At 36.7% G+C, this 18857-nt stretch overlaps 1 protein-coding gene across 2 annotated transcripts; it reads left to right on the plus strand.

The window, feature by feature from the left end:
* The first annotated feature begins 3497 nt into the window (after positions 1-3497).
* Positions 3498-16358, plus strand: LOC113581200 (myelin protein zero-like protein 2). 2 transcript variants are annotated; one of them, XM_027016170.2, is made up of 4 exons: positions 3498-3700; positions 10207-10370; positions 13401-13611; positions 14152-16358. In XM_027016170.2, exons 1-4 carry the CDS (start codon positions 3649-3651, stop codon positions 14319-14321), a joined length of 597 nt encoding a protein of 198 aa, XP_026871971.2. In that variant the 5' UTR covers positions 3498-3648; the 3' UTR covers positions 14322-16358. The 2 variants fall into 2 exon arrangements, with proteins under 2 accessions (XP_026871971.2, XP_026871970.2); XM_027016169.2 differs by lacking the exon at positions 3498-3700 and having other exon boundaries at positions 7229-10370.
* Positions 16359-18857: the final 2499 nt, after the last annotated feature.

Below are 18857 nucleotides of genomic sequence, written 5' to 3' on the forward strand. Positions count from 1 at the left end.
TGGCAACCTTGGAAACCTTGAGAGGAACAAAGACTCACAAGGGTTGGGGGGGGGCATCCTCCTCTGGCTGACAATTATTTATTTGTCAGAGATAAATAAATCAAAAATGAAAAAATAAGCAAGTAATGTCTAGTCCAACTTTCTAGAGGTCCAAGTCTTGTCCCGAGGTGTGCATGTGTCCGAGACACTTCCCGCAATAGAATGTCCATTAAGGGCAATGGATAAGTAGTTGGCTAGGGTGGTGGTGTGGTGGGTTACAGCGAGGGATATCAGGGGATAGGTGGGAGTAGCCATGGCAGCTGAGACAGGATGAGGCTGAGTAACATCACTACATCAGAGGTAGGTCTACCTCAGCAGAAAGACTAGATTAGGCATGTCTAGGTATGAGGATGCGTAAATTAGGGAACTATAATGGGCAATGATGGACGTGGTGGATCGTAATGCACTAAGAGTTCTCTAAGGTACTGTGGGGCAAGACCAATCAGTGCATTGTAGGTTATTAGAAGTACTTTTATAATCAATACAAAATTTTACTGGGAACCAATGCAAAGTAGGTAAGATAGGAGTGATGTGATCAAATTTTCTAGTTCTAGTAAGAACTCTGGCTGCTGCGTTTTGAACTAACTGGAGCTTGTTTAGGCACTTAGTAGTACAACCTGATAGTATAGCATTACAGTAGTCCAATCTTGAAGTGATAAATGCATGAACTAGCTTTTCTGCATCATGTGAGCAGAGCATTTTCCTAATCTTTGAAATGTTCCTAAGGTGGAGAAAGGTGGTCATAGAAATATTATTTACATGAGCTTCAAATAAGAGACTAGGATCCATAATAAGATCTTTAACTGTTAGGGAAGATTGTGATAGGGAAGACTGTGATTGTGACACCCCTGAGGTTCAGTGAGTAATTAGAAAGCTAGGACCTAGCTGTCTCTGGGTCTAATAGAAGCACGTCTGTTTTGTCACTATTAAGTGACACTATTAAGCATTTGTCTCTAAGTAGCTGCCTGATGTCATGTTATTTCTAATGTGCTTTTTCTCATTGAAGAAATTCATTACTACTATGTAATGATGTAGTCTGAGCATTGGTATCAGTTTTAGTCCTAGTTAGATGTGCAATTGTACTAAATAGAAATCTAGGATTATTTTTGTTATTTGTTATATGTCAAGAGATAATCTATTTGAGCACTAATATGTGCCTTTCTATACTTGAGAAGGCTCTCCTTCCATGCAAACTGGAAGACTACAAGTTTATTGTGGCACTATTTTATCTTTTGATCGTTCTGTTTTAAATTGTGAATATGGGGTCTAGGGGTCACAGGGCTTACCACAGGCACCACTGATGTCAAGCTTTTCATGTTCCTTGTTCCTGATGTTGCACACACTCTCTGTTTTTCCTCAGCTGCTGAGCCATCTGCTCTTTTGGATTTGGGAGGATGCTTTGGTGTTTGGTTCTGGTCATTTGATGAAGTATCAAATTGATACATGTATCAAGTTTCACTTGATACAGATATTGATACAGGTATCTATACAGGAACGGGTCCCATATTCTGAAGGCCCAAATGCTGAAAGCGAAGAGTCCAATAAAAGAAGAAAACATGACAGATGAGACAAAATATGAAAGATAAAAATGTACCATCATTTCAGTCATTTAGCCATATATTCAGATTTAGTGTCATCATAAATAGGTAGGGATCCTAAACTTGTTGTGAGCTAAACATAAAACATTAAATTATGTAAGGATAATTACATCATTTGCATAATAAAAGTTAAAATAATCACATTTATTAACAAAGTCAGCACAAGAAAATTCATCCAAGCTTCAGGAATGTTTTGGAGTTACAGAATTTCACCAGCATAGTTTATATCTAAAGATGAAAAATTAGTACAATTAGGTACACAGGATACTTCAAGTGACCAAAGAATAAAAAATCTGTCAGTATCTCAATATTTAAACAAACTCGTTTAACTCATATTGTCACACTGTACCACTGGGAAGTGCAGAATGTTTAAATATTGGCAAATGTAATAGACATGTTAATCATACTTGACAAATTCTCTTCTAATTTCAACAGGATGGCTACTAGCTAGAACTTGAAACTGCTGTTATGTATTTGAAGTACTTTCATCACTTTGTATGTGTGACGATTGGCCACCCTCCTGGCATCCCTGTTTTATGATTTCTCTGTCATGTCTTTGTTTTTCCTTCTCTTCTTTGTTCCATTTTATGTTTTAAGGGGCAAAAAATATTTTGTTGCCCAGTGTTATTAAATGTGTTTAGATGAAATAACTAGCTACTTGAGTATTGAGTATTCTTTTAAAAACATAGTTTTTACTTTGACTTAAGTACTTTGACTTGACTACTTCTACTTGAGCAATTATTATTTTTGAGTAGCAGTACTTTTACTTGAGTGCAGTTTTTTGCTACTTTACCCACCTCTGTTTAACAGTCTGTCTGCCTGTTTGGTCTGTTTAGTAGGATATGTTACATAGATGTGTTCAATCACCAAGACAAATTCCTTGCATGGGTATTTCCTACTTGCAAAATAAAGTGATTCTGAACCTTCATAGATGACGTAGTGCTGCGTCTTCACGTGACGTAGCTAGAATTCCAGATTCAGACACAGATTTTAATACAAGTGTCAATAAAGTGTTTATTAACTCTGAAGTCAACTCTAGTCAATTCTAGAATTTGTAAGAGTGGCTGTAACATACTGAAATTCAGCACTGGTGATTTTGCTGTCCTGTCATAACCAAAGTTAGCCAGCCCAGCGTCTAACTTGTAAAACGCATATTGTAATCTACGTTCACATTATCAAACCGAAGGCCTCATTCACATTACCAACCTCAAGTGACACAAATCTGATTTTCATGGCTGCGTGGACGCACAAATCCGATCTATTCATGTCAGATTTTAAGCATTTCCTATGTGGTCCTAGATATGATTCGTATCCTATTCGTGGCCATGCGACTTGAACAAGACCAAGAAGATCGCATTTCATGTGGTTTTTTGCTTATACGCATATGCTTGCCTTAGTGGTAACAGAAGTTGCGAAAACAACAAAATCCAGTTTTTGATATTTTTCACTTTCTCAACTTGATTATGTACAGCTGGCGAACTTCTTGTCCTCCAGAGTAAAATACGATGCTGCACAAGCTACTGCCGTGTCCATTTTATCCGTTTTCCTACAGTGAGTCTCAGATACGTTTTGTGTTGGTGGTGACGCAGAAAACCTCTGCAAAAACTTATCCAAAAAGCAGGCACGTCTTCCTTTTATTTGGTAAACTATGTGTTTAAGGGATCTTTAACCTTAAATGAATACCAACCAACCTCATAAACAAATATAACCTTTATTATTCCTTTATTTTGGGGGGCGAATAGGAGGCAAACTACCGTGCCTGGGGCCCCTCAATTTGGTGCTACGCCCCTTGCACACGCAAACACAAAGTGTGAGTTCCCAAGGCACAAAAGTCGATGAGGCGGTAGAGCTCCCCCTGACGACACTCCCTTAAAAACAACAGTGTGTTATTCCAGTGCGATCAGCAGGACCCTCTTTGGGACCAAATCAGATTCTTCTCAAATTAAACAGCCCGACGCGGTGGAGTACTGTGGACGTCCTGCGTGCAAAGCCTGTCCAAATAGTCCACCTGATGTGCGTTAAACGGTCTCTCCTCTTGGTCCTGCTTGGACTCAACGCTTTGGGTAAGTGAATGGCAAAACAACAACACCAAAAATATCAAAAGTTAATATAAACTTCATGCTAAGACGTGTTTACGAATCGCGCAAAGGTAAAGTATCAAACATCGCATAAGTGCTAAATAGTCTTACATGTGTCTCAAAGGTTCTATTTAAACATTTAAAAGTTCCACCAAGAAAAACCTGACGTCTTTTTGCAGTCGAAACCTGTCTGTGCAGTTAATCTCTGTTAGGAAATATGACGTTTAACTCAATCATTTCTAGATTTAACTTTCAAACGCTATAGTGCGTCACATAACCTGGTATTGTTGTCATTATGGACCTTCTAGTTATAAAATGCAATTTTACATTGTTGGACATGTAGGTCCTTTGAAGTACGCTTGCGTTCTGTAGACTGGTAGCGTGTATAAAGGAACACGTTCAGAGTGCAGAGAAGGGTCAGTCTGCACATCAAGGAACTTATTCTCTATTAAACAATTAGTATGATTACCACAGGAATATATAACAGCAAATAAAATAAAAGTCAATAAAAGATTATATCACAGTGGACATGACTCATTGTGGTTGCAGAACTTAGAAGAGGACTGCTTAAAAAACCTTACTCTTGAAGTTGTAAATGGTTATCATAGTGTAGTGGGTAACAACGGTGCCTCCCTCCATAGGGGACTAGGTTTGAGTGCCTGTCCGGGCAAGTACTCTGTGCTATATCAATAAGAGTCCTTGGGCAAGACCCCTTACACTCGTCTACCTCTGTAACATGATTGGAAATTATAAGTAGCTCTGGATAAGCGCATCTGCCAAATGAGCAAAAGTAAACGTGTATTGTAAAATTGTCTCTACTCCTAGAAAGATGGATGAGCTTTGTTATAAACTTGGCCACATAATTAATTAATTATTTATTACTTTGATTACAGTTAGCTACAGAAACATGTATTGTGCGTTCTACATATCCTACATTTTTAGCCTTAATTCTTCAAATGTTTAGGATCACAGGGTGATCTACTGAGGTCATTTAGTAATTCTATCTATTAATACTAATAAGATTCCCATTAATAAACATTTAACACATTTAATTAAATGTAATTACATTATAATAATAATTTAATACATTTGCTTAATTTAACATTCCAAATTGTAATGTTAGCACTTTATCATTAAGAAAGGTCCTATTGGTTACAATAGTTAACATTTTTATTGAAAAAATAGTACCACTTCACTTGTGGTAAAATATATATGATCGTAGAACCTTTCAGCTTGTCAAAGACCGCAGGAGCTCTATTATTAGAAATTATTTAACTAACCCTGTTACAAGGCAGTTTCAGGAAGTGGCCCATCTTATTTGATTTTTTACCTTTAAAGTTTATTCCCTGGAAAAATGAATGAGCACTTCACAATGAAAAAGTTTATTTAAGGTTCCTGTGTTTTTTGGTTTGTTGATGGATTGGATGTACACTGAGATTGTACTAGATGCAACCGTAGCCTTTCAGGCATTGGTGGTATAAAATGTCTTTGTTTTTTGAGTGTTTCCTTTGGAACAAAATATCAGATAGAATCATATGTGTATTATATGTGTAAATGTCCTATTTGCTTGCTCTCTAACCTTAAATTGGAAGCTATTGCGGAGTTCATGTGTGGCATGTGTGCCAAAACACACTGGGTAGCATAAGGATTTGAGTTCTCCAGTCAATAAGCGTTGCTTGTTTTCTCTCAAGAGTTTCTGCTTTTAACTAGCACATAGGTTTAGTGAAGCCAGACTAGAAAATGCCTCATGATCCACTGTATATGTGTATGTGTGTGTGCGTACATGTGTGCTTGCATGCATGTATGTGTTTGAATTTGTGTATTAATTTCTTGTGTGTGCAAGACATTATCTGACACTGCCATCCCCACCCCCCAGCATGCATGTGTTAGCATGCCTCAGCAGTTGCGCCTTACACACACACACACACAGCTCATAAACTTTAGTGTGTGAGCATTATTAGGTGACATATGTAAACAGGCACTAATGTGTTTCTGTGTGTGCTCTGAAGCAAATTGTGTGTATTTCTATGCGTGTGCTTATGCAGCTGTGTGTATTTGTGTTTGTGTTTTCATCCATATGCATGGATCTGTTTGTTTGTGTATATATATATATATATATATATATATATATATATATATATATATATATATATATATATATATATATATATATATTAGTATAAATGTATATGTACATTAGTATTAGGATTATTCCTGAGCACAGGATTCTCATCTATTTCTTATTAATTTAGTGCAGGAGAAGAGAACAGGTCAGAAGATATGGCTCTTGTGTTGTGTTTTGCAAAACCTTTTGTTGAAATGCTCTCTAGATTAAACCTTACTAAGGACCCACTTTATAACCACCACATTAGAATATGATGGTAAGAGCTGAGCAAGAACAAAATTGTATTCTTCAGCAGGAACATTTTATTAAGGTGTGTATGGATAAGGTGTTGTTTGTAACTATGTTCAGCAGCTGCTGAAGTAAGTAACTACCATGCAAGAGGAGAACAATAGCAGAGCTTTTTTGACTGCCATTGTATTCGCACAGCTTGTTACATAGACATTATTTTAGACCCCCAGAGGGAAGGACCCCCCCCCATTCTTTTTCCCTCATATTCTCATGGTCTGGCTCTCTGTCTGTCTCTGCCGCCCATCCTGTCTCTCTTTTGCTCTCTTTTAAAGAGGATTCACAGGAACAAACATTCAGTTACAGTAGCAGTTGGCAGCTGAATGTACCTAACATTTTACATCTAATTTATGTGATCTACATAAACTGAACAGCTATATATATATATATATATATATATATATATATATATATATATATATATATATATATATATATATATACAAGATATCTAATAAAAATTATATGCATGCATAACTGAGTGGAAATGTAATACACCATAATAAACCTTGTGTCCATGTTTCCTAAGTAAAATAAATACACTGAGGCTTGGTTTCCAGCCACAGACCTGGTCACAGAAAAACTGCTCATTTTCTTTTAGTCAATAATATCACCACAGAGACAAAACATGGTGGAATGTATTGCCTTCTTATATAATAAGGCCAACCAATAAAAATCTAGTTCATTTACTCCAGATCCAGAAATCTTCACTTGCCAAGACAACTATTTTTACTTGCCTCAACATGTCTTTATAACTCTGTACTAACTGCATGACTTGACCAACTTCTCTTTTTTACTTTCTCTCTCACACACACACACACACACTTATTCTCTTATGTGAATGGGTTGTCAAAAAATTATAACATCTTAAAAATTAAATATAATGAGAGTTTGCAATAAGACATAAGATACCAAAGTTTTTTAAACATCTGTGATCAATGCTGTGATCAGTCAGTACTGGCAGGGCTTGGACTCTTGTGTGTAAAAGGGGCAATTCATTTTTCATTTGTTAGATAAAACCACTCTTTCTTTTTCTTTCTATCTATGTCACACACACACACACACACACACACACACACACACACACACACACACACACACACACACACACACACACACGCACACACACAAAGTGCGAGTGTTTCTTGGAAAATGCTTGCATGATTTCTGAGAGATGACTCCCCTAAAGCTTTCTTTTGCACTCAGTGTTCTTTAGCCAGTGCCACAGGTCCATATGAGTTGGTCTGTGTGCCAGCCATATCATTTGAGGGTGTGGTAGTTTTGATTGTGTGTGTGAGTTGTCTTAACTTAGTGCTTATGTTGGCCTGATCTCAGCATTCCTTTCTCTAAAGTATTTAGATATGAAAGATATAAAAGTTATTAACATACATGTTGGTGTTTTATCAGGATTTATTAGAGATTTGATTCATTAGTAGCTCAGCCCCCAGACATGTTTCATAAAGCCTATAAACAGGGAGGATGATATGTATGCAGCTTAGACTCTTTTCCAGTGAATTTCCATCATTATCAGTCACAAATGCTGTGAGTGTTTGGGCTGTATACATGGCTAGCATTATTTAAAGAGCTCTCTCTATATTAAATTGCTCTAACAGCTTTCTTTCTTTCTGTTTCTTCTTGTTGGAATAACAGGGGAAAAAATGGAAAAGTCTGCAAGGTTCTCAAAAGTAATCCCACATCCTCTTTCTCTCGCTCTTTCTCTCTAACTCTTTCTTTGTCTCCATTTGTGTGTCTCTGTAAACTTGAGCTTGTTAAAAACTCTCCCCATCACACAGAATATACCCTCTATCCTCCAGATGTGTCTGTGTGGCTATGAATCAGAGCCTGTGACTACCTTTTTCCAAAGCTATTTTGCAGATGTCGATAATGATGATGGCATTCTGGACAGTCTCCTGTTTGCTGCGGGACAAATGGCCTCGATGGTAGGCTGCTCTATTATTACATTAGGTCAGATGTGTAGATCTGCACTGTATTAGAGAAAAACAGTAGTGTAGTTTCAAAATGTGTTGTTTCTCTCACTCTCTCTCTCTCAATCTCACATACCTATGTGGAGCAGAATTTACAATTGGGTGGGCCAGTGTAAGTTACTAGCTGAACTAGACATTTTTCATAGAGAGGGAGTGTATCTTTGTGTGTTTGTGTGTTTCGAATCTCCACCACCACAGTTTCATTTAGGTCATGTATGAACTGAGAGACAGATAGAAACAAAACAAGACAAAAACAAAGGCAAGACAAACCAAGAATTTGCGCTTTATGTTTCTGCACACACACTCATCAGCATTCTGTGGTCATCCTGATAGTCCAGAGATAACAATTTGTAAGTGTATCTGTGTGTTTGTAGGCACAAAGGAATGAAGTATACAGGGATTAAAGTGGAGATTACAGGAAGTAAAATACTCTCTGATAAGACAAAACTTATTCCTGTTGCATCATTACACACACACACACACACACACACACACACACAGGAAATTTCTAGCACACAATGGATTTTATATAAACCTGGCAAAAAAAGAAAGTAGTGGAACAAAATAACAATATGAGCTCAAAAGAACAGATTGAGACCCAAACAAGCCATTGCATATTTATTTGCATTTATTGTTTGGCTTTTTGTTTTTTTAAGAGGCTTTTTGGTGTCATACTGTTGCTTGTGTGACCTTCAAAAGCTTTGAAATGGCAGCCATAGAAAGTCTGGAATAGTTTCCTAAGTGATAACTGTAGTCATCTTCATGATAATTAAGGCTCACTGCTTTACTGATTTCTGAAAAACTAGCCTGCAGCCCAGTCTTAGCGGTAAAACTCATTAGGCACAATATATTGAATATGATTACTCTCTTTATGAAGAGTGTTTTTATAATTGATTAAAATATATGTTTTTATAAATTATCAAAAAAAACCAACAAATTTTCTATGACAGCTAGGTCAGATGCTGTAGGAATGAAAGCAGCAGAGAGATCTGATAATGTTTCTTAACCTGGGGTCCCCCAAACAGTTCATAAATTGTCTTTGTCCCAGCTCTCAGAAAACGTCTACCAGGTGTTCACTGTTCTTGTTTGACTGATTCAGGTGAACTGGGAGCTGGCACAGAGAAAGAATGTAGATAGACTATGGTCCCTGAAGGTGGGGTTGGCAAGCACTGCTGCACAACCTGGAGGGATCAGACAGATTGTTGGAAGCATCTTATCTTCATTGGGGACCAGGAAATGATCTGTGCTCTAGCTTTCTCATTCAGAACTGAAATGGAAAATGAATCACAATGTCATATGCACGTACTGAACATATATCTGGCTGTTATTTGCAACAATTTCATGTGATCTGATGCTGAACTGGCTTTAAAACCCTTCTTGTTGAGACCAGTGGCAGGGTATTAGACAATATAGAATGATTCTACTGTAAAGATGGTAAAGCTCCTAGACTGCAGCTTTTAGAACAAGAGTAACAGCAGATGTTGATTTATACACATTTAAATTATATGTAGTCACAAAAAACACATATGAGATCTGAGGTCTTATTCTTTCAGGAATTTCAGTGATGGGAGATATCTGATCTGCATGAAAAAGAACATAGTGAATAATTCGTAAATTTTCTTTAAAAAAAAAAAAGGAAGTCTGTAGTATGAAGTGCAACAAAAAAAGAAAACCTTTGGGTCCAGATGCTCATCTTCTGTAGCTCTGCTGGGAATTGCTGGTATCTGAGGTAACCCAAGCATGAATTTCATTCTCCTTTAATTCAGTAAAGAACAAGGAACTGGTTACATGTAAGATATATCAGACAAATGTTGGATAATGTGTAGCAGAGCACATGGAGGCCTGATGGACTGCACCTGCAAAAAATTCAGAGAGTGAGAGTAAGAGAAATATTTTTTTTAAAGAAAACATATGTTGAAGACAAGTACTTTTACTGTTAAACATTGTATACACCTAGTCCTAATCCATGTTCAGCCTATTCTTTAGTTGCAACTATAATTCTCCATCATTAAAATTCTCTCTTTCTCTGTCTCTGATTTTCTTCATCTTTTTCTCTGTCTCTCTCTTTCGTCATCTCTCTCTGTTGTTCTCTCCAGGCTGGCTAGGTGTTGGCGCCATGCGGGTGTACACATCGGGTCGCGTCGAGGCAGTGAACGGCACAGACGTTCGTCTAAAATGCACCTTCCAGAGCTCACATCCAATCCAGTCCATCACCATCTCCTGGAGCTTCAGGCCTCTTGGCCAAGGCCCTGTGGAGTCTGTAGGTCACAGGGCACAGAGAACACAGTGGTGTCTAGTGGACTGCATATATGTGTGGGGTGTCTGTGGATGTATGTGTGCAAGTGTAGGTCAAGTCAAATGTATTTATATAGCACTTTTTACAACCATATATAAAACTACAAAGGCATAATAAAAAGCAGAACTTGTTTAAAGCTGGGGTTGGTATCCCTCAGCAAATCTGACTTAAAATTAAATTAAAAAAATATATATAAAAATTATATAACTCTTTTTACAACAGATATAGTCACAAAGCAGCTTTATAAATGTCCAAGTCCAAGCTCCCAGTGAGAAAGCCAAGGGCGACAGTGGCAAGGAAAAACTCCCTAGAGCACGAGAAAGAAACCTTGAGAGGAACCAAGACTCAAAAGAGGTGCCTATCCTCCTCTGGCCAACAACGGTCACAACAATAGTTACAATATAAACAATAAAGAGCAGAATAAATAATGAAAGAGAAAAAATGAAAAAATAAGCAGTTAATGCCTAGTCTGGATTTCTAGAAGTTCTAGTCTGGTCCCGATGGTGTGCGCATGTCTGAAACCCATCCCTCACAAGAATGTCCATCAAGGGCAATGGAGATGTAGTTGGCTGGGGAGGAGGTGTGGTGGGCTACAGCAGTGGATATCAGGGGGTGGTGGGAGTAGCCATGGCAGATGAGATGGGTTGAGGCTCAGTAACATGATGACATCAGGGGTAGGTGTACCTCGGCAGAAAGAGAGACTACATTAGGCATGTCCAGGTACAAGAGTATGTAAATTAAGGAACTATAATGGGCAATGATGGAATCCGGCAGATCTGGCTATGGCAGCACAGCTAAAAGGAAAGAGCCAGAAGTAAACACAGGAATGAGGGCACCCTGGAACATCAGCACTCCACTGCTCTCAGTCAACAAACTTTAGTGACAAAAGAGAGGTGAAGTGACAGCATCATAACATCCCAGTTTCCCATCTCTCAATGCCCATGGACCCCTAGTTCTACATTTTTATCTAATATGGGAAGTAGTTAATAAAATGCGTGAATCTACAGGTTTTCAGCCTAGTCTTAAATATTGAGTGTCTTGAGTCTCAAACATTTACAGGAAAGTTATTCCATAGTGTGGGAGCTTTATAGGAAAAGGCTCTGCCCCCTGTGGTAGATTTTCTTATTCTTGGTACTAGTAAAGAGCCTGCACCTTTTGATCTAAGCAGACATGGTAGATCGTAATGCACTAAGAGTTCTCTAAGGTACTGTGGGGAAAGACCATTCAGTGCTTTGTAGGTTATTAAAAGTATTTTATAATCAATATGAAATTTTACTGGGAGCCAATGTAAAGTGGCTAAGATAGGAGTGATATGATCAAATATTCTAGTTCTAGTAAGAACTTTGGCTGCTGCATTTTGAACTAGCTGGAGCTTGTTTAGGCACTTAGTGCCTGATAGTATAGTATTACAGTATTCCGATCTTGAAGTAATAAATGCATGGACTAGCTTTTCTGCATCATGTGAGGAGAGTATGTTCCTAATCCTTGCAATGTTCTGGAGGTGAAGAAAGGCATTCCTAGAAAAATTATTTACATGAGCTTCGATCAAGAGACTGGGATCCATAATAACTCCAAAATGTTTAAGTGTTAGAAAAGATGTGATTGGGATACAATTGAGGTTTGTTGATTAATTAGAGAGCAAGGACCTGGCTGTCTCTGGGCCTAATAGAAGCACCTCAGTTTTGTCAGGATTAATTAAGAGAAAGTTCCTCAACATCCAGTGCCTGATGTCCTTTATGCATTTGTCAATAATACTAAACTGATATATGTCCTCTGGAGACATATAGCTGAGTGTCATCAGCATAGCAGTGGAAACTAGCACAGTGATTACTTATGTCACCTAGAGGTAGCATACATAAAGCAAAAGGCTGAGGCCCTAGAACAGATCTTTGTGTGACACCATAGCTAACCTTGTTGTATGCTGAAATCTCAATTTATGTTAGCAAATATGAGCTTAGCTGCTGAGGTACAGCTTTTTCTAGGATCTTGCAATTAAATGGGAGATTTGAGATTGGCCTGTAGTTTGACAGTTGACATAGGTCGAGGATAGATTTTTTGATATGTGGTCTGATTACTGCTAATTTGAATGATTTAGGTACATAGCCAATGGTCAAGAAGGAGTTTATTCAATTTAGTAAAGGTTCTATTACAGGTAGGATTTCCTTAATAAAGTGTGTGGGCAGTGAATCTAGTAAGCAAGTGCAGGATTTTGAGCATGAGATTAGAGATGTAAGTTCTGGCTCTGGGATAGGTGTAAAGGATTCTAGAGTGTTTTTTGGTTGTTCTGATCTCTAAGTAGCTGCCCGATGTCATGTTAATAATCTGAATGTTATCTCTAATGTGCTTAATTTTCTCATTGAAGAAATTCATGAATCCATTACTACTATGTGATGTTGTAATCTGAGTATTGGTGTCAGTTTTAGTCCTAGTTAGATATGCAATTGTACTAAATAGAAATCTAGGATTATTTTTGTTATTTGTTATATATCGAGAGATAAGCTGTTTGAGCAGTAATAAGTGCCTTTCTATACTTGAGAAGGCCCTCCTTCCATGCAAGATGGAAGACTACAAGTTTAGTGTGGTGCCATTTACAATATTTTTTTCGAGTGTATTTGTATGTGTCAGTTAATCTCTTTGTGTGTATGTGTCTGTGTGTGAATGTGGTTATAAATCTGTATATGTGAATATTTGTTCCAGTGGTCCATGTTCTGGAGTGTGTTGGATCCGCTCCTAAAGAAGTCAGGTGTATGTGGGTGGATAATAACACTGGAATGCAGAGATAGAGTAAAGTCAATATGTAGATTAAATATTTACTTACTTTGGGAAAAAAGGTCTAAGTAGGACCAATTCAACAGATGTGGTCTAAAAAAATCCAAGGTTTTTTTTCCTTTAATTTTCAATCAATATTGAGGCTGAGATCAGCCTCTGTAATAAACAAACCAACAAATAAGACAATAAAATGACTGTTTACACTTATGTTGCACATTCCTCAAGGTGTTCTATTACTACGAGAGGCCCTACCTCCCAACCGAGGGCCGCTTCAGGAAGAAGGTGTCCTGGGTAGGGGACATTTCATCATGGGATGCCTCCATTATAGTGCGAAGCGTGTTGTTCAGCTATAATGGCACCTTTAGCTGTCAAGTGAAGAACCCACCTGATGTCCATGGAAACGTCGGAGAGGTCCAGCTGCGAGTTGTCACCACAGGTGGGTGCTTAGGGTCTGGCAATACTAATTGAAATACAAGTCTTGGTCAAAAAACTGGATTTTAAAAGTCCTTAAATCCACCCATTCTTGACTAATCTCATATGTAACATGTATGAGAATACCCTTAACAATATTAATGATAATAACTATAATCTATATTTGATATAAATATAGGATTTGCCATTTTTCAGCCTGTACTTTTTTAAAATGGTTGTTTTCTATCATTTATAACTAACTGATACTGACAGCGTCAATATTGATAAACCTACCACTCCTCTGCAGTTTCTTAGCGGACTTAAAACTGTACAATGGGGCAATCACCCAAGTATTTACTTCTACCAAAAAAACAGGAAAGTCAGTTTGCAGATGCTGCCAAGAGAAGTAAATTGCTAAAGACATTGTGCCATGCACAATTATAAACAATGGCAAACATGAACTTTATAAAGTTAAAATGTGTACTGTCTTTTATGAAGGTAAAACGTGTCCTGTCCTTTGGTAGGAATATCAGTTCTTCCTGCTCTCTCCTCTTTCACTTTTCAGCCTCTTTCTCTGAGATTGTAATTCTCACTGTCGCCATCGGGGGTGCGGTCCTGCTGATAATCATCGTCCTCATCACTGTTATGTTTGTACGCCGGTGTCGTAATGCAGAGCAAATGGAGTGTGAAAGAACGACACTCCGACGAGACCAAAAAGACCTTGTGGTGTGGTGAGAAAGAGAACTAGGGCAGAGGAAGGAAAGAGAGAGAGAGAGAGAGAGAGAGAGAGAGAGAGAGAGAGAGAGAGAGAGAGAGAGAGAGAGAGAGAGAGAGAGAAATGATGTAGGGAGGGAGAGACATTTCTGCTACCTACTATATGCATGTTTCCTCTCTCTGGTGCCCCCACTGGCTTGGATGGATATTGTATAATAGTTCTTGCTACATATAATATTGCTGTGAGTGTGACTGTCCAGCACTGATCCAGATAAGGGGTATTTTGCAGTTCCAAAATTCCCAGTGAGGTTCCCCATTTCCCAATTAATTCTAGACAAATGTCAAAAGTGTTTAGTAGGACTACTATTGCTCTGTTTGTCTAGGCTTCTGGCTTGTGGTTACCCAGCTAACTATTTTATTCACTTTGTTCCTGACTATAGGCAAATTATACAATGTTCAAAATTTACATGTTGAATGCTTTGGGAATGTTCAGTGATCAGTTTAATTATATTCATTGAGCAATATTCTACAAAATGTTTTCAGAATAGTCCTGTTCAAATGTTCACTGTGAACATCCCCAAAGGAAAAAAAAACCTACAAAGGAAAACAACAAAAACAAAACCTAACAAAAATATAACATTAAAATGGCGTTCAAATAACATTGTAAACAGAAGTTTTAATCGTAACAATCTGGGAACCTTTATCAAGGACATGTGACATTAATATTCAGTTAGCATTATGTTCATAACATTTCCTCCCAATTTTGTCTCCCACCCACTGTGTATTTCTGCTTTCCCACCTTCTTAGAGTTGGAATTAACTAAGCACCTAGCGAGCAAAAGCTATCTAGTAAGCAAAAGCAATTATCAAATATACAGTATAATTTCAATCTTGAGGATAATTCTCAAGACTGTAATTATGGTGCATGTATAGCTGTGCTGTCAAACAGAACCCTAGATTGTAATGTTTTTTTCACATGGAGCAATAGTAATGATTGTCTTGTCTTTGAATAACAAATTCTAAGCAAACTTAATTTTGATTTTATAGAACATAGTCTCACAAAAAAAAACAAGGCAAGTCAGTGATACCAAAGTTGCATGTTGGAGACTAATGAGTTAATTCTAAACATGTTAAACAAAGCATTAGATGAGGTTGCTCTCACATTAACTACAGAAAAAGTGTAAGCTGTGAGACTGTAACAATGGCCTGTCAGTCTGGCTTTCTTACTGGAATGTTATGGACTATCTCCAGTTCTCAGCTCAGATGTTCAGCTAATTTGACCAATTTGACTGAAAGCCTCAGAAAACCACAAACAGCTTTGCCTGACTCTTAATTATTGACATGTTCATTCTTTTTTTTTTTTTTTTGATGAATACAGAGCGAAAGCACTGTGCCTATCAATATATTTTTTACATAAACTATCAAATCTTTTGCAATTTTTTGAATGCACTAAAAACAGTACTTCTTATTAGTTCTCAAATATAGGAATCTTTGTTCCAAAATTAGAAATAATATATTATTGAGATATTTTATGACTTTGAGATGTGTGGCATTTCATTCAAGTCTAACTCATTGTTTGGAAACGACTACAAGGGTTGTTTGCTGGCTTTGCTGGGATACCAAGGTGTCCTCAAAATTGTTTTTGTGAAATAAACCAATACACAACACATTCATCTCTCTGCTGCATCCAATCTAAAAAGGGCATTTATTATTATTTTACTGTCACTTAAAGCATTTGCTTTCTGATCAAATTCTTATCATTACTTATTTACTGACAATTCTTATTAATTGGTGTCCTGGTAAACTAATTAAATCATTACAAACAATTTTGTTTAAACTAATGACAGCACTGGTAGAACCATCAACAGGTTAGTAAACATGCATCAACAGAGCATGGTCATCAGGACACTATACTGCTCTGCTGAGAGACTTTGACAGAATGTTGTGTGCGTTGGAGTTAACTGGCTGTCATATGCCATATACCTTATTGCACCAACACACATTCACACACATGCTGCTGTCACATAGATTATGTGTATTTAAAATGTATCTGTGTAAATTTGGCCATACCATATATATATATATATATATATATATATATATATATATATATATATATATATATATATATATATATATATATATATATATTACAGACCATTTGCTAAATGTATGTAAAAATCATGATGATGAGTTTATGACGTACTAATTTGTCCTGATTATAGCTCCTTCATATACATTTTATGTTTTTCTTACATAACCCCTCACTACACATTTTAATGTTCATGCTGCTTTATAACACCCCTATTTCAAACTCATTTTAAAGTTAAGGGAATTAGCTGAGGTGAGCCATGTGTGTTGGGAACAAAATACTTCAGGGCATGGGTGAAAACCACTGTACTAAAGGGAGAAAAGCACTGAATTGAATGGCAATACTGCATCCCATGGGTTGGACTTGGGTACTGCAGTATGAAAGAACAACTCATTTTAATTCAGAAACAACACTTAGATTTTGACTGAGAATTTAAATTATTCATCTAAAAAGAAGTTGGGGTGAAATATTATTGTAAAAGGTATGGAAACACTTTAAATTTAAAACAGATCTTCAGTCCATTGCATTAACGTTGATGATGTAACACAAGAAAGAGAACAATTGATAGTAATTAAATCTCAATTTATTTTTTAATTGTAAAAAGGTTGAAAACAGTACCATAGATTCAAGGAGCTTCCAGGAAGGAGCTGGATCTTGGCAGGCCAGTAGATGTACTGGTGTAGGGCATAAATGGCTGAAAGTAGGACTGCTGATTCTGGGTCAGCTGTATTTTTATATACCAGCTGACCAATGGCTGGGATGCTGACCCCAGATCAGCCTTCTCTTTCTGATATGATGGACAATTCTGCTCTTCAAAAACATGTAACATGCTTTCTTTTGTAGATTTTATAATAAAAAGTGATATTAAAATAATGAATGAACTCTTTAGTTGATTTGGAGAGTACATTTTCCAGTGACACTGGAAACACAGTCAAAGTTATGGTCACAATCATAATATTGCTACAGTCATAGATATGGTTATAGTAATGCATGTGTGTATTTATGAGTACATGGGTCAAAGTTTAACATACAAATGTGAATGTGAATGTCATGCCAATAAAGCACTATTGAATTGAACTTAAATTGAGAGAGAGACTAATAGTGTCATTTATTCTATATCAAATAATGAAAACTAACCTTATCCCTACCTCATACCTTCACATTGACTGGCCAGGTAGAGCCTGCTCCCCTATTTGTTTATTTCAAACACACACTCTTCCTCTCTTACACTTATTTCTTTACTCGGCACCTCTCTCTCGCGCTCTCTATCACACAGAAACACACACACACAAAACAAACAAACAAACAAAAAACTACCACACACTAAAATAATGTTACTGTGATCCTGTCAGTTAACCTTTTATGCCATTTATTGATTGATATAAAAACTCGATGCAATTGTTACCTGATGTTTGTTTTGACTTGGCAGTCTGAACATCAGTTTCAACAGCTCATCAAAGCACATTGGACCTAAGCTTTTATTAAACTCACTTATCACGCCCACTGCTGGCTAACAAATTAATGTGAAAAGACAGAAGGAGAACACCGATTTTGTAGGTTTTATGACAATATCTTCTCAAATAAATGTGACATGCATTCATCCACTCATTATTTTTTGCTTGAACTAAAGAAAAACATTTTGGAGTGTATTTTTACTAAGTGAAAAATGCATTATCGACAGAGTTTTGCTATTTACATTAACTGCCTAGTACATTGATAACACACCAATGAAATCTGAGATTTGATTAACCTGGAGACACAGTGAGTTGAGTTGGTGTACAAATTTTATTTAATTATGGAACAAATTTTTACATTTACTTTTAAGTAGCATTTTTAGTTGCTAGCAGTAAGATAAGATACTTAGTGTAGTATGCTAACAGATACCCTAAGATACACAATGATAGTCAAGGGTATTTATAACTTCTGAGTATGGAATCTAGCTTGTTCAGTGGGTGAATTGTCAGCCTGGTGTCAGTCGAGTCAGTCTGCTGTACTGTAGAAAAAAAAACCCAACAACATGATTTTTTAGCATTTAATTGATGTTTAAAGTCCACTACAGCATCACTTCCTTTGGTTCTAGGGCAGTGGAGTAAGTCTAGTAGATTGTATTAAACTCACTTACATAAAAGTTACATTAGCTAACAAAGCTAGCTGGCTAATGTAACTCATGCTGATTTAGATATTAGCTATCTAGTTAGCTAATATTAAAATCTAGCTTCATTAATTAATTTATGATTAAACATGTTAAGTCAGTAGGAGACTACAAATGGCATATTACACTGTTTAAATGAATTATACTGTTTATCATTACTTGAACATTAAAATGTTCATCATATAAATGTATTATTATTATTATTATTATTATTATTATTATTATTATTATTATTATTATTATTATTATTATATTAGTAATTATACACAGGATAAGTATCCTATGCCAGTCCATTAGAGATTCACATAGGGCCC

The sequence above is a fragment of the Electrophorus electricus genome, chromosome 15 (genome assembly GCF_013358815.1).
Source record: "Electrophorus electricus isolate fEleEle1 chromosome 15, fEleEle1.pri, whole genome shotgun sequence".
Classification (NCBI taxonomy): domain Eukaryota; kingdom Metazoa; phylum Chordata; class Actinopteri; order Gymnotiformes; family Gymnotidae; genus Electrophorus; species Electrophorus electricus.